The 16,129-nt window shown below is 29.9% G+C and overlaps 1 protein-coding gene and 1 long non-coding RNA gene across 3 annotated transcripts; one reads left to right on the top strand and one right to left on the bottom strand.

The window, feature by feature from the left end:
* Positions 1-1,142: 1,142 nt before the first annotated feature.
* LOC145189748 (alpha-crystallin A chain-like) lies at positions 1,143-8,877 on the top strand. The gene is made up of 4 exons (XM_090089485.1): positions 1,143-1,269; positions 7,368-7,570; positions 7,667-7,966; positions 8,098-8,877. The coding sequence occupies exons 3-4, from the start codon at positions 7,684-7,686 to the stop codon at positions 8,583-8,585; spliced, it is 771 nt and encodes a 256-aa protein (XP_089945611.1). The 5' UTR covers positions 1,143-1,269; positions 7,368-7,570; positions 7,667-7,683; the 3' UTR covers positions 8,586-8,877.
* LOC145189750 (uncharacterized) lies at positions 4,950-7,461 on the bottom strand. Of its 2 annotated transcripts, XR_016453087.1 has the most exons (4): positions 7,173-7,461; positions 6,898-6,958; positions 6,642-6,699; positions 4,950-5,493 (listed from the first exon to the last, which is right to left on the bottom strand). It is a non-coding gene; the product is annotated as an uncharacterized LOC145189750 (long non-coding RNA). The 2 variants fall into 2 exon arrangements; XR_016453088.1 differs by lacking the exon at positions 6,642-6,699.
* Positions 8,878-16,129: the final 7,252 nt, after the last annotated feature.

Genomic DNA, 16,129 nt, shown 5'->3' on the forward strand with positions numbered 1-16,129 from the left:
TGTCTTATTGTATGTCGTACTATCGATTGATAACAGTCGTATTGAATGTCGTATTTATGTCGTACTATTAATTGGTAACAGTCGTGTTGTATGTCGCATTGATGATAATGATATTGTGTTAATTAGTAGTGATGAAATTATACTAGTTTGTGTCTGTGATTTTTATTAAATTAATATTAAATTGTTATATTATATTACATTAATACAATTAGTGATAATTATTATTATACAAGTTGGTAGCGGTGGTAATGTATGGGATTCGCGGGATTCTGTTAGGAATGGATTATTTTAAAGTTAAAGGACTATTTTGAGATTGTGAAGGAAAATCTACGTCGACGTGTTAATCTTCTGAACATCACTAGGTTGCATTTTCTCAAAGTTAGATTTAGGAAAGTTTAATAAATTACACTGTTATTAAAGAAAAAAAAAAATTGAAAAAAAATAAATATATATATATATAGAAAAAAATATATATAGAAAAATATATATATATATAGAAAAAAATAGTGACAAATTTAAATGTTTTAAAAAGATATTTATTCAGTCGTTGGTTTGTTTTTAAGCTTAAAAATTTATCTGAATCAAGTTCATTATCAATCAATTTATGCTTACAGATCATAAATTGTGATATTGCAATTTTTTAAATTTGTAACATTTTGACTTAAGTGAAGTAAGTTTTGTAGTCTAAAATCTCTTCACAACTCAAATAAGTTTTTTGGTTTTTATTCTGATGTTAAATTTCTTTAGATTCACATTCAGATTCACATTCAGATCACATTCTGATGTTAAATTTCTTCAGAAAAACCTGTTGCTTAAATATAACTTTATTATGGTTCGTCGTTTCGTGTGTTAACATATAACTTTTATGCACTTAAAGAATACTAATTTTTCAAATTCATAGCAAAAAGTCATTTTTCAGTATATCTTAGTCTTTTCATTAACTTAATTTCTATTATAAAACATTAGTTTTTTTTTTATTATTAATATTATTATTTTCCAAACATTTTACATTAAGACTGCTCTTCAGCCATCAAAATTAAACTTATGCAGTGTTTAAGCAAAAGAACGCTTTTTCAACATAAAATTCGAATTTTCAACATAAGATTCGAAAAGCTAGAAGAAATGTCTAGCTATTTTCAAAACGAGTTCAACGACAGTGCAAAATGTAACCGAAAATGGCTGAAGATATCCAAGTCTAATGGATGCATGTTTTGATTTGATGCATGTTTGCGAATTGTTTTGAAGCGATCACCACAATATGAGTGAAAGGTAGATTTTTCAAATAGCTTCTTCATTTCATGAAAAACGTTTTTCAGCAAGGAGTTTCTTTAGATTTTATAGTAGATAATAGTTACTGGGAATCAAATCTGGTGGATAGGAGATGGACAAGCAATTCGTGCTTTAAATAATCGGTTTTGACTTTAGTTAGACGATCCGTACAAGCTTGAGAAATAAGGATTCGAATGCCTTCTTTATCGGTTGAAAACAAATGCGGTACCCATTCTGCACAGATTCTTTATCGGTTGAAAACAAATGCGGTACCCATTCTGCACAGTCTTTTTTTGTTCTTTAGTTCATGTAAAATACGACCCACCCAGCCTTAAAAATGCCTAGAGTCTTCACTCATTTGCGTATATATAATTGTCGGTCATCCAACACCGTGTTAAACACTTTTCGTGTAGTTTCGGGTGTTTTGACAGTTTTTGGATATCCAGTAAGTGGATCAGGCTTGTTACCGCGTTTAAATTCAGCAACCCAGTTTTTGACTTGCGGGTGAAGGTGAAGAGTCCTTTTACACTTCTCATAACCATGGAGCCTAATATTTCTACATCTTCCAAAAATTTGAATTCAATTACTGCGCAATATTTGATTTCATGCATAGTACAAAAGAATACCTTGAACCCTCAATACTAACTGACTTATATACATGTTCTTATGAGAGTTCTAATAGCTGAAACAAGAAACACGCCTTTCATATCATTCTATAGTATTATTGGACGGCCTACGTTTGACAGACTGGATTAGAGATAAGATTAACTAGTGTACTGTAATTCTAAGGAGAATATTATCATTTATTCGTTCAATACTTATTATTATTTTTTTAGTTAGGAAGATCTGGCACTAATGAAGTCAATTTATAATACAAATATCACAGATGTAAAACAATTTCATAAACAGGAAATAAGTTATGCATTTTACAATTGTTTGTGCTTATGAATTGTTAGATCGTCTTTAAAATCAATTGGTAGAATTGACTGACAGTAGCTTATTCAGTTAAATTTACAGAACAATCCTTATAACCCAAAGAAGGCGTTCATGAAATCACATGCCTCGTGAGAAAAACCTTAACCCTGCACTGTCTCACAAGTATAGAGTGATAATACTACTGGTGTTTTTAAGTAAGTAATAAAATCATTTGATTTTTGATGTTGCTGTGGTGTGATGCATTATTGTATCGGGTGTATGGGGATCGAATTCTTCTCATCTGTTAATCGCTATTAAGTTTTTACACGAATGCTTTTTAAAGGATTCCTTTTCATTTTTCCATTAAAAATTTGTTGTCTGATTTTTGCAACTAAAATGATCTCTTTACACTATTTAAAAAATTGATGTAACTTTTTGAGGAAATGTCTACTACTTATCGAGTGCTTAGAAATATTTAAGAAATAAAATTTAAATTTATCGTCTACAGTATCTACAGTATTAACTTAGAGCATTGTTCACACTAAAAAATTTTCAAGTTCATCTGAATTGGTGTTACTTAAAAAGTTCTTATAAAAATTGACTTCGACGCGTAATTATCTTAAACTGGTTTAACGCCTACTCTTTTATAAAGTATTCATAGAGTTTTTTCACGCGTAATTATCTTAAACTGGTTTTACGCCTACTCTTTTATAAAGTATTCATAGAGTTTTATAAAGTTTTTTTCGTACAGTCACAGTTTTTTTTAAAGATTTTTATAATTTTCTTTTAGTAACTTTTGAAATTCTCTTGGGAAGTGCTTTCAGTAACGGAATAAGAGATTCCCTTAGAACTTGCTATACTTAGAATTGGTGTCGCTAGAAGTTTTTGATGTGGACCAGGTCTTTAGTTCCAAACCAGTTTTCAAAGAATAGTTGACTTTGATATAAGAATCGTTTTATAGAGGCTATTTTCTTAACTGACTAATTTCGTTGTCTATTTAAATAGATATTGAAAAGTCTTATAGTTATTGAAAAGTGGTCTGATAGTGTTTTGACTCTTCGCACAGCTGAGATTAAAAGAACTAATTTTCCCTGTCTTTTTCTCATAATTTTAATTGTTAAGATTAACGTATTAGTAATGAGATTTTTTTTTTTCGAGGGAGTATTTGTAGACAATGTCTAGTGAGTTGAACATATTTCTGTTTTCACTTTTTATAGCTCCGTGATGTTTTTGGAATCGTGTTTTCTAACGATTTCTATTGAAACGGTGTCGAACTCATAAATGGTCAATTTGCAAAAATGGTGCGGTTAATATTATACTTTAAAACACTACAGATATCTTGTAGTACTGAACAAATTTGTCATAACAAAATTTTATTGTTTACATTTGCACTGTTGACTTCTTCCCTATTTTTTATTTACAACCTTAGTCTGTTTATACTAAAACGGAAAGACATTAAGATTATATTAAGATTTTCTGTGGTTTTCTGTGCACGCCATCAACTAAAAGCTGTTGCTGTGGTGACGTTTGCAGATTACAGTGTTAGCTGTGTCAAAAGTTACAGTCTTTATAAGTTGCGGCCTAACAGCCTTGATTGATTCAAGCCTTTACAAGACAAGAACCGAAATGGTTTGGTATCGCTCATTTTTGTCTTATCTTGCTATGTCTCTCTAGCAAAAAAAAAAAATTCTGTGATAATGCTTTTTGAGTCGGGTCGTAGACCCTTGCAAGAGACGCAACATCCGAGAGCCATATCTTAGAAAAATTTTTTCAAGTTATCAAAGTTTACTTTAGTATTTAAATTTTATCATTGTCTAAGGAAAGCAGAGAAAACTTTGCATGGAAACTTTCCTGGAAGTCTAATTTCTCTTAATAGATAAAAATTAGTTGAGAGAAATAGAGGCTAAAGCTGAAACAGAAAAATCTTAGAGTTTTTCTAAAGTAAAACCATAAACGAGCTGATAATTTTTGGGGTTTTGAGGGTATCACACGATTTTTAATTTGTTTCTAAGTGGATTTTCTTGATATTTTCAAAAACTGCATCCCTTAATGTAAGTATCAATATAAAAACGAGCACTATATCAGTTGCCCAATCATAACTGGTAGATTAAATTTGGAGTAAAACCCTTTCTTGGCAAGACAGAACTGAATTACAGTAAATTATAAAGACAAATTAGTCTTAAAATCAGACCCATCTGAAGGATGAACGAGGACAGCAGAAATTTTCTCTGGTGGATCTTTTACAAAAGGAAAAAACGTCATGTGAAATTATTGCTTTTTTACTATTAAGGTGATTAAAAAAGAGAAACCCCTGCTCTTTTTCTTTTCGACGAGTCTGCTCAAAATACACATATTAGATGATCAAACTTTAAACTAGCTTAAGTTCAGAACATGTGTAATGGGCCAGCCATAGTGTATCGCTTCTTAGGATTGGATGCCAAAGTTTTAGATTCAAAATGTGACTAGGTTTGGATTGGATTTCAAAGAGAGTCAAATTAACTCGAACCAGTGAAAGTTTAACATATGTTGAAAAACAAAATTTATTCCGAAAGTGTTTCATGGTTCAACTGTTAAAAGTTTCGAATTCAAGTCCGATACATAAAGAATGCAGCGGTCAATTACACCTGTTATTGGTAACACAATAGGTACACGATTCAAAACCTGTACCATCTTGTTCTATTGCTGAAAAACATCTAAAAAAACGTGAGGGTGTGATTTTTTTACGTTGATTCTTTGGTGCTTCAAATCACAAAAATACACTTATATTTTGAAATAAGGTTTATTTTAAAAATAGATAAAATGAAAGGAAAAAAAAAAAAAACAGAAAAATATGTAACTACATTTTTGCTCTAAAATATAAACTTTTGGTTCGCCAGGTTTCCAAAATTTTTGATTGTGGTGCACGAAATTATTTTTGTTTAAATTTTGTAATTGAATTTTTATCTTACAATGCTAACGAAAAAAAACCTGAACATTATTAAAAAGCCAATGATTTCTATGTCTTCCGTCCATTGCTTTTAGCAGATTTAAATTTTTCACCAGAACAGTTTTTCAGCTGTAATAAAAATGTTGACACCCTTTTGTTTACGAGGTTAAACATCTTGTTTTGGGCATGAATTATTTTTTGATCAATTGATGCATCTGTGACATTTTTTAAGAACTTGCAACATAGCATTCTTTGAACTGTAGTTATTATTTCTAGTTCTTTTTATAAATTTGTGCACTACATATCCATCTAGATACTACACATCTATGCAGCTCTTGTGCACAGATTGATTTCGGTCTTCTTTTCTTCGTATTTGTTAGATTCTTATAAAAAATCAAAATATAATTTTTAAGATAAAAAAAACTAAGAGTAAATGTCTATCCAAGTTTAAAATCTAAGTGTTGGTACAAAAATAATTATATAAAACTTTAATAAAAATACTTTCAGGATTTTTTGAGGATTTTAATTCATTGCTACAGTGGGTCATACTGTTTAAAGTTTAGAAATGGGAAGGGCGTAGAAATTTTTCTATGTATTACCATGAAAGATAGATTTAAACATTTTTTTATTTTTGAGCCATTAAGAGAGGAACATTTTACCTGAGAACCGTTAAATGGTTTATATGTACTTTGACTTAAACTTTAAATAAACAATCTTATTACAATATTATTTTCTGTATTAGATATATTACTTAGATAAATAGGAAATAGAACTTGAGATTCTCTTAAATGTTGCATTTCAGCTTTATGTAGAAAGTATATTTTAAATAATCTATAAACAGAGATTTTTTTTTTTTTTAACTAACTATAGATAATAGTTGAATGAAAGAATGGTTTTGATCAAGATAATTCGATTACTTTTGTATTATTATTATCATTGTTATTATTTAGTCACCCTAACAACTGCTGTTGAATTGTAAGACTGACTCACTCCTTTACTGGCAGAAGTGGCAAGCAGACTTCCACTTGTTTTCTTCTGTTGCATTGAGTGTTAAAGCCATATGAGCTACAAATTGTGCATTCGTCAAATTAGCTTGTTACTTATTTACTTAAAATTTCAAATTAATAAATAAATTTCTCTAAAGTTTTATTTTTTCTAGTATTAAATTTGGTTTATTATTTGAATGAATTGCCTGATTTGATTAGTTATTCAATTCTAGTAATTTAAAAGAATTTTTATGGGCAAATTACATATAAATTAGTAGCATCTTACAAATAAATTTCTGAAAAAATCCTTTTCATTTCCAAAATTTAAGTAAAGTACAACCCACCCTTTTCAGTATATGACTAAATTTAGGTTATCATGAAATACAAACTTATACTTGCTTATAGTTTGTCACAACTGTTATGAGTAGAAAGTTTATTTTAATAAGGTGTTTTTGGAGGTATTTTACTTGATTTGAAAACATATTCACATTTTGGTCATTTGAGGTATTTTATTTGATAGATTACAAATGGTGCTATGAACTTACATGTCTTGCCAAATCTCCCTTTGATTTGTGTAACACAAAAAATCTTTACATAAATTACCTGAGAAATTATTTTAAAAATTTATGTAATAATAGTACATAAAGCAATGATTTTTAAAAAACTTCAAATAATGTCACATGTCTTATATTAGCGTTGCATTATAGTATCATATAACAATATTTAGTCGCTTTAATATTCCTTGACAAATCTTTGATTTAAATTTATATAAACAAAGTAAAAAAAACAACTAAATCTTACCTTGTCAAACACTTTATCTATACATCCTTTTCAATGCATCTTGATGGTATCAGGAGACCATCTAAAATATCAAAGACAAAGTTTATCATAAAAAGTTAGAGTAATTGCTATTTTGAAAAGTTTAATTTATCTATATTTTTTTGTTTATTTGATTTTAAGTAGCGAAAAAAATAGGAAGCAATGGATTATCAGACCAGGGTTTACTTTTCTAATGCACTATGATTTACTAAACAATAGGGAAAAAATATCGAGAAAAAAAAAAAAGTAAAACATACTGATTTCAAACACCGAGTGTAAGTAAATCAACTTTTAAGCTTTTGGCATGTACATATTTAAATTTGGTATGTTATTCAATGCCCTACAACATTTGCCTCATAATTTTCCGTTTCTTTCCACCTAAGTTATATTTCATTTCTTTTGTATTTGACTGCACTGACTTTTATACTTAAATTTCAACGAATTTGTTTTAGTATATTTTGTATAAAACCAACGAAGGAGAGTGCATTCTAGGAAGTTTTAGAAAACTCCAGAACTTTCTTCGGACAACCACAGAAAATTCTTTACGAATGTTTATTTGTAAGGCTATTGTTATAAATACCGATCTACTATTACGATTACTAGACGAAGAGAATCAGTAAAACAGCTAGGTGACTAGAAACTGCTTTGCAATTAGGTAAGAAATTTAGAAGAATTTATTTTCTCTTACACATCGTCATAATATAAACTCAAGGATTTTGTGTTCTACTTAACATTTCTTACAATTTTATAGCTTGCTAGAAAAATAGAATGGCATTGTGGCACGTACCTGTTCATGAGTTTGTACCAACAGATCCATTTCTGGATGATGTGCTGGAAATAACATTTCCTCCTTTGAGATATTTTCCTTTGTTTAATGACAGACACTATGGTAGAGGGCTAAGTAAAGAGCAAGAACGGTTATACAAAGATTTAGTTGGACACTTACCCTATGGATCCCGTCAAAAAGCAAATAAAGATGATAAAGTTGGTTTTGTTGTTAATCTTGATGTTAAACATTATAAACCAGAAGAAGTTACTCTAAAAGTAGAAGGTATTTATTTTATATAGCACTTTATATAGCTATATAGCACTTTATATTTTATATGGCACTTAATATAGTTTCATTATAAACTTTTAATCCCAACATACCAGTAGTTGTGTTAAACATTTTATCATCTTTAGGGCATGTCCTTGAAGTGAGTGGTAAACACCGTAATGAAAATGAAAATGGTTTTGAGACCAGTGAGTTTCATCGAAAGTACACTATTCCAAATGATGTAGATCCATCAGCTCTCACTTCAAGTATCAGTCAAGATGGTGTCTTGCATATTGAAGCACCTAAAAAGCTCCCCTTAAATTCAGATTCTGGAGAATCAAGCAAGGATACTTTTAAATACACATTAGATGTACATGGTTTTAAACCAGAAGAAATTTCAATTCAAGTAAAGGGTCGAGACTTAGTCATTCATGGTGAAACCAAAACTGAAAACACTGGTGAGCATGGCTTGAGCTTACATCACAAGCAATTTACTAGAAATGTAACTCTGCCTGATGATGTTGACCCATCTCATCTGAGTTCTCGTTATTCAAAGGATTCTAAACTATCGATTGAAGCTCCACGCTCTCAATCTCAAGCTCCACTTAAACTTGAAATCAAGATGGAGGAATAACTCGAAATTATATTCATGAAAATTAAGGACTTGATAAATAATTATTTAAACTAAAATCCCTCAATGACTAGGTTTATATTTTTAATTTGCATTCATTTTGACATCATAGATATAGTGTTTTTTATTTAAACGTTCTTCTATATGCTTGTGTTTTTTTATTTAAGTGATTGGTGCAATAGAAATTTATCAGCACCTTTTCTTTAAATGCATCTGTTAACTGATTTGCTGTCTATATGTAAAAAGTTTATTGTATTTAGTTAATTTAGAAATACTAATGAAACAAATCCCATTACTTTCTCATATCTTATTTATCAATTAATCGATAATGACCAAAAATGACGGTTAATTAGAAAGACAAGATAACCCGTTGGGGGGGTTTAGTTTTTCTCGAAGTCTGGCTCCTCTGGTTGTGTTCTGATATAAGTAAACCCTGGGGACTTTCACCTAAAATTTGCTTTGGTTTTCGATATGAACGCAATTTTAATTCATGTTTTTTCAATCCAACTGTTTTAATTATATGATCAGTAACTCGATCTAATTATTCAAGTTGATTGGCCATAAGCCTGAGATATAATAAATAGTATCTTAGCACTAACAAAAGCTTATGAGAGGCATCGACTGGAATACCCTCTGAGCCAAATATCACGATGTAAATTAAATGGTCAACGTCTTTGATCTAGATACAAGTGCAGTACACGGTATCCCAAATAATCTCCTCACAACAACTAAGAAACAATAACCCTACAGCCTATGGTTTCAATCTCAAGTATCAGTTATTAGAATTACTTCAAATTATATTTAGAGACTACCTGTAGGGAGTAATTAGAAAGAATAAGTGATATATAGTAATTGAAAAAATTTAGTGACATGGTATTTGCAGCCATTCAATTTTGTCGAGCCGATGACAAATCCAATTTACGTTTTAACTATATCAATCTTTGTGCCAGCAAAATACAATTTGCGGGAAACACTGCTTTTTTTTTAATTCTAAGAAAAGTGTGTAAAGCATATAGAGAATATGTAAGATCTAGGTCCAGAGTTTTAAACAGAGAAATTTTGACACAAACAACAAAGAATGCGAAGGGAGCCCAGTAAAGCTTGAAGACACTGAGTTAGAGACGATATTGGACAAAGATTCATCCTAAACCCAAAAGGAGCTCGCTAAAATTTTTTAACTCGAAAAGTGATTTTAAACCGTCTTAAGGTCATCGGTGTGAGTACAAAAACAAGGAAGCTGGGTTCCATATAATTCTAGCTAAAAAAAGTCAAAAGAAATTTTTTCATGAGCGAACAACTACTCCAAACGCATATCCGGAAGGGTTTTTTTGCATCGAATTGTGACGGGACGAAAAGTGGATCCGCTACAACAACCCAAAGAGTAGAAAGTCGTGGGGTAAGTCCCGCCACGGATCAACTCCTAAGGCAACCGAATGTTCATAGCAAGAAGCTAATACTATGCATCTAGTGGGATCAGCTCGAATTAATCTACTATGAGCTACTCACCATAACAAATCCATACTGGGGAATGTTACTAATAACAATTGATGCAACATAGCCGAGCATTGAAGTTCATATGCCCCCTACATACCAAAACACATGATAAAGTAATCTTTCTTCACAATAACGCTCGGCCACATTTGGGAGGTTTATGAGAGAGTATAATGAGAAGATTTTATGAGAAAATGAAAAAGTTTATTTGAGGAAGTTTTTAAAGAGAGATTTTTGGAAGAAGAAAAAAGAGAAGATTTCAAACTGAGAATAGTTCTAATGTAGAAAGAGATTTTAGCCACGAGTCCAAAGGTCGTAAGAGAAAATATTTTAGTGATTTTGATCATATATTATTATCGATATTTATATATTATTAGTTGCAGTTTTAAATATCAAAATATACATATCCAAGAGATAAGTAGTTGAGGATATTTAAAAATGAATATAAAAAAGAAAAGGAAAAAACCAGTAAAAAATATTATTATTTTGTATTTATTTCGACTTAGGGATTATTACTATTGCTACTATATACGTTAATATTTTCATTGAAAATTTTCACCAGCCTTTTATTACTAAAGCACACACTCACACCACACTCGCACATCTCTTTTCCTGCTCTAATCACACAATCACCGCCCTAACACTCTCTAACTGCGCATAAAACACCGCTCTTACATCATTGAACCTGATGACTTTTGCCTCAGAACTAACCGTGCACAAAAACACTACCCTCATACATTCTTGTTTCGCTCATTCTTGCCACTGTGCTACTCATAGTCTCACCACTGCTACATTCCCATTTCTGTACATAGAAAACTCCACCCTCACACTATTAACACCACACACTTTACCGTCCTTACAAACTCTGGAGGTGTGGCAAAGTGTGTGATGTTAGTAGTGTGAGGGTGGGGCTTTCTATTTTCAATCCTGGGATTACATTTACCCCGAGATCCTTGGATTGATCCCGGGATTTCAAAATACTGGTTCTTGAAAGACGTTAATATACTTAGTAAAAATTGTAAGAAAATTATTAAACTAAATTATATAAATTAGATTTGTTAAAAACTCTTCGTAAAAAATATTATAAATATTAAAGAGTTGATTGTTTTTATACATATAATATCCTCGACAAGTTCGCTTTTTTTATAGCGTTATTAACTTGTCTGAAACACTTAAAGTTTTTTTAAGTAGAGGATATATAACTTCAGACGGACACTCAGAAGAATCGGATACAATTTTGAGAGGCGCCTTGTTTGAAACAGAAAATTTATTTTCGGACCCGGAAGCTATTAGTGACGTAGCTAGGATTTGAAGGGTAACTTAATTACCAATTTGCGACTTTATTTGATGGTTCATTTGGCTTATTTCTGAAGTAGTAGCTAATGCTAGGTTAGTTTTAAAGACGGAAGGTAAATGCGTGTGGAGACCTTTTATGAAACCATATTCAATTTTTTAAATATTTCTCGTAAAAAATATATCCAAACAGCTGAATTACTTTTATCTTCATAGTCCCAGTAAAGAACTACATTCATTCAGAAAGTTTGTTGTTCAAAAGCAAATAAATACTGTTCGAAATAGTTAAAGACAAAATTTAAAAGAAAATAGATGAATATTTCAATACATTTATGTTGGCTTAAATGTTTTTAAGTTTATCAAAATCAAAATTCATTGGTTTTTAATATTTAGTTATAAATATAATATTTAACTCTGCTTATAGACAACCAGCCAGCAATTTGAATGGGTTTTAAACTTTCCTGAGTACTTTTCATAATTCGTTAAAAGTATGTTTACGTGGAAAAACAGTTCCAAGATTTTTCAACTAGTAAAAGTACTCAAATCTTAACTGAAGAAATTTATCTTTAAAAATATTTAACCAAATTAGAGATTATAAGATAAGAAATTACAGACACAACAGTAAACGTTTTCATTACCTGTTTCCTTATGTAACTCTACTTTTTTATTTAGACTTAATGTGTGAAGTGTTTGAGTTTAACTATACGGGTGTCTAAAGAACTTCAAGCATGAACCTCATGGATAATTGCACAAAAAGATTGAGTGATGGTGGAAGGATAACATGGAGTGGAAAGATAATGAGTTTGTTGCATTTTGTTTCCGGGCATTTTTGGAAATGAAATAATGAAACCTTGTTTAAGTGTTAGTACAGCGCCCAACGTTTTCTGTTGCGCAAGATCTTAGTGTGGCTAAATGCTTCATCAAATGGCTTCTTTATTTAGATAGTGTTCAGTATCAGCCCAGCGAAACATTTTTAAAAATTAAGTCCAAGATTTTTTTTTGCCCAAAGTTGCAACAAATTCTGCAAAACTTTTTTAGAGTCCCTAAGACAAGTTCCAGATTTCTGTTTAATGCAACTTGGACAATCCACGGTAAACGTGACAAAAGTAGTACAAGCAAACGATCTCAAATTGGATGTTTAGTCTACGTTTAGTATATATATATATATATATATATATATATATATATATATATATATATATATATATATATATATATATATATATATATATATATATATATATATATATATATATATATATAAGGGAATCCTAAAAAAAAAATCCACACTCAACCTTTTAACAAAAAAATCAACAAAAAGTGTCTTAAACTCATATAATAAAGGTAATATAAGAAAATTTTGATATTATTGTATATTACATATGATAAAAAGAAATTAGGGTTTGTGAGGTATTTTTCAAGTTTTAGCTGTATTAGTACTTGATTAGCCACCCTTTGTTTCTTATGACTTCTGCGCATCTGGAAGGTATACTAACTACAAGACTATTTAACAAGTCAATTGGCAAAGCATTTCAATTAACAAGAAGAATTTGGAACAGTTCATCTTCATTTGTTGCCCTACGATCTTTCAATTTCCTATCCAATATAGACCAAGGGTTTATTTTGGATTTAAATCGGAAGACTGTGTTGGTTTTGACATAACTGGTTTTAATTTAGATTCTAGATATCTCTTATTCAATAGTGCTGTATGTCTGGGATCGTTATCCTACTGAAAGATGTAGTCACCATTAGGAAAAAATTCTTTTATACTTGCTCCAAGTTGATTAACTGAGATTTTGAGATACAAATGCTGGTCCATGGAGCCTTTCACCCGGTAAAGTTTTCCAACTTTGTGTGCACTAAAACAACCCCAAATAGGGTTGTTTTTAGTGCTACGTTAAGAACGTAGCGATGTTCTTTTTTTGAAGTTTTAGGGTTTCTCCCTGATCCAATAGACCTTTCAGTTTTACCAGTGTGTTTATATTTCTTCACCAATCTACTAATAGTTGAGTTTTGCCGTTTGAAACGCTTTCCAATGTTTACTATGAGACTCTCCATGGTCAGCAGCTTCAATAATTTCTCTAATTTCTATATCCGTGAGTTATTTTCTAAAATCATAAATGTTTCCATATTATTCCGTATTTTTAAAGATTTTATTTGTATAAATATTACTATATATATAAACATACCTCTTCTGTTCTGAATTTTTCACTACATCATCTAATTTTTTTTTGTTTTGCTTGGTTATACATTCTATACTTAAAATTAAGAAAAAATGTTAGTGTAGCTTTTTTTTTACACCCCCACTGTGTGTGTGTGTATATATATATATATATATATATATATATATATATATATATATATATATATATATATATATATATATATATATATATATATATATATATATATATATTCCTGCATTTTACATATTTTTTGTACTTTGCATATTTCACTTTAAACACTTTTTTAGATATATTTGAGAAATATTTGTGTTTTAAATAAAACTTGTCATGTAAAACGAACTATTTTTGCTACATTTTTGAGATTTTTTTTTATTTTATAGCAAACAAAGTTATCTAATAATAGTAATTCTTTGCGATTGTTTTTATTCTAGGAAGATTTTTTAACGAAATTTTTATTTGTAGAAGTTTACAGTAACTTTAAACTCTGCATATTTATACTTTTTTGTCTTTACAGACTAAACGTCCTCAACGTAAATTTCATTTGTTAAAAATAACTGAATTGCTTTCTTACACAAGTACATCCATAGTGTATTACAACGTACGGCTCATTATCATACTAAAGTTAATCAAGCCATTTGATATTGCAAATAATGTATCGTCCAGCATTGAGCTGTTTAAATTGATTGGGTTGAAAAATAAATCTGTCAGTAGCAGTACAAAAATCTAGCTGCTTATCGGCACCAAAAATTAATTTTTACGGCCTGCTGCTGAGTGAGTGAGACCAATGTGTATTGAATAATATTTCCGACAACTCTAATTATTTACGACAGTTGACACAGTTTGACACATGACAAAGAAAACCTTATCAACTCGTCTTTACTTTGCGCTGAAACCCTTACTTCTTCTCGCCAATCACATTATTTCTTTTAGGGCTCGACAAATTTTCAATTATGCTCCAGCAAGACAGTTTAAAATTTGTTTTAAAGTATGGCAATTACTTCTTTTTGACGAAAACTTAAAGAATTTGGCTAATTTAGTAATCTCCTTTTTTTTTTTTTTTTTTGAACATTCAAGTCCAGCAAACACACAGTGTTGAAACAACGTTGAAATAACGTTGATCGACGTTGATCAACGTTATTTCAACGTTGAAACAACGTTGTATGCTTGCTGGGAGTTGTTGTGACATATCGCGGAAACCTTTCTTAACAAGAAAACAGTTTAGCGAGGAACCAAGTTCAAGTTACCGTTTAACATTTTAGGCATATATTATAACGATATATTATAACGATATATTATAAAGAAGTCTTATAACGATGGATTATAGCGATATATTATAAACATGTCTTATAATGATGGATTATAACGATATATTACAATGATATTTTATAAAGATATATAATTACAATATATTATAATTATATATTACAGCAATATTTGTGTAAAAAAAAGATTTTCTCACTTATGCATCAAGTATTTTAATATTAAGATTTTAAATAAAATTATTCTCGTAAAACGATAAAACGCATAAAGTAAAACGATAAAACGGATTACGAATTGTTACATTTCTAACGAAATGCCAGCAACGTTTCCAAGTAGACCTCATGTTTTAATGGAAGTTTGATAATTTATAATGTATAAAAATGTCAGATAACGGCTAATAACTCTTGTTCAGATAGAAATTAAAATAAATATTTAGGTCTTTATTATGTGCCTTTAACATGAAACCACTTATGGAATCGCCAATATATAACTGTTTCTTGATACAAAATAAAAATCAACCAAAATCCTTCTAACAATATTATCTTTCTGATTATATACATCTAATCGTGTATTTAAATGCACTTTACACACGCAAAATTTTTGAAAAAACTAAATTGGTTAATTGGCCAGTTGCTAAAGTTACAAAAATATTTGTTATCTTATTGTATCTAATCTTTTGTATGATATTTATTGTTCGATTATGAACAATAAATATCATACAAACTCAACAACTCACTCATACCCTTATTTTGTAACTGCACCTCAATTTTTGCGGTGATAGTGCGATGATACTTAAATAACAGTTCACAGTAGTGTTGTTAGAGTTCATACAAGTGTCTGTAGGATTCATGAGTACACAGTGAACTGTTGCGTCTACATAAACCAAGTAATATCTTTCATCAAAAATAATTAACTTTACAATTTCATCAAAAAATAATTAACTTGACAATTTTTACCGGAAAAACTAAGAATTTTTAACTTTTCTTTTCAACAGTGGTATAATATTTGATATCCTTTATCTATTTTTTTTTTTTTTTCGATAACATCTTTGGTTTCCTTTTTGTAGTTTTACGATATCACCCCCATTTATATCGTGTGCATCTAAATCATTCATCAGTTCGCCCCACCTAACGCCTAAGAAACCCAACTGTTAAAAGTAAATTTATTCAAAAAAACTTTTAAGTTTAAATTTTGAAATCGATTATTCACGCCATAAGATAGGTTTTACAATACGATACATTATTTTCCTTTAATTATATAAGGTTCGTTCTGACGGAATGTGGATAATTAAAATTTTGATATACTTAAACCACTTTG

The sequence above is a fragment of the Hydra viridissima genome, unplaced genomic scaffold (assembly GCF_058129835.1).
Source record: "Hydra viridissima isolate aposymbiotic clone 2 unplaced genomic scaffold, HvirCarnegie_v1 scaffold_6, whole genome shotgun sequence".
In the NCBI taxonomy this organism is placed as follows: domain Eukaryota; kingdom Metazoa; phylum Cnidaria; class Hydrozoa; order Anthoathecata; family Hydridae; genus Hydra; species Hydra viridissima.

Excerpts from the sequence above, each read along its gene's own strand:
- LOC145189748 (XM_090089485.1), top strand. The coding sequence starts at position 7,684 with ATGGCATTGTGGCACGTACCTGTTCATGAGTTTGTACCAACAGATCCA. Across the intron at positions 7,967-8,097 it reads AGTTACTCTAAAAGTAGAAG|GGCATGTCCTTGAAGTGAGT; the intron begins GTATTTATTTTA and ends TATCATCTTTAG.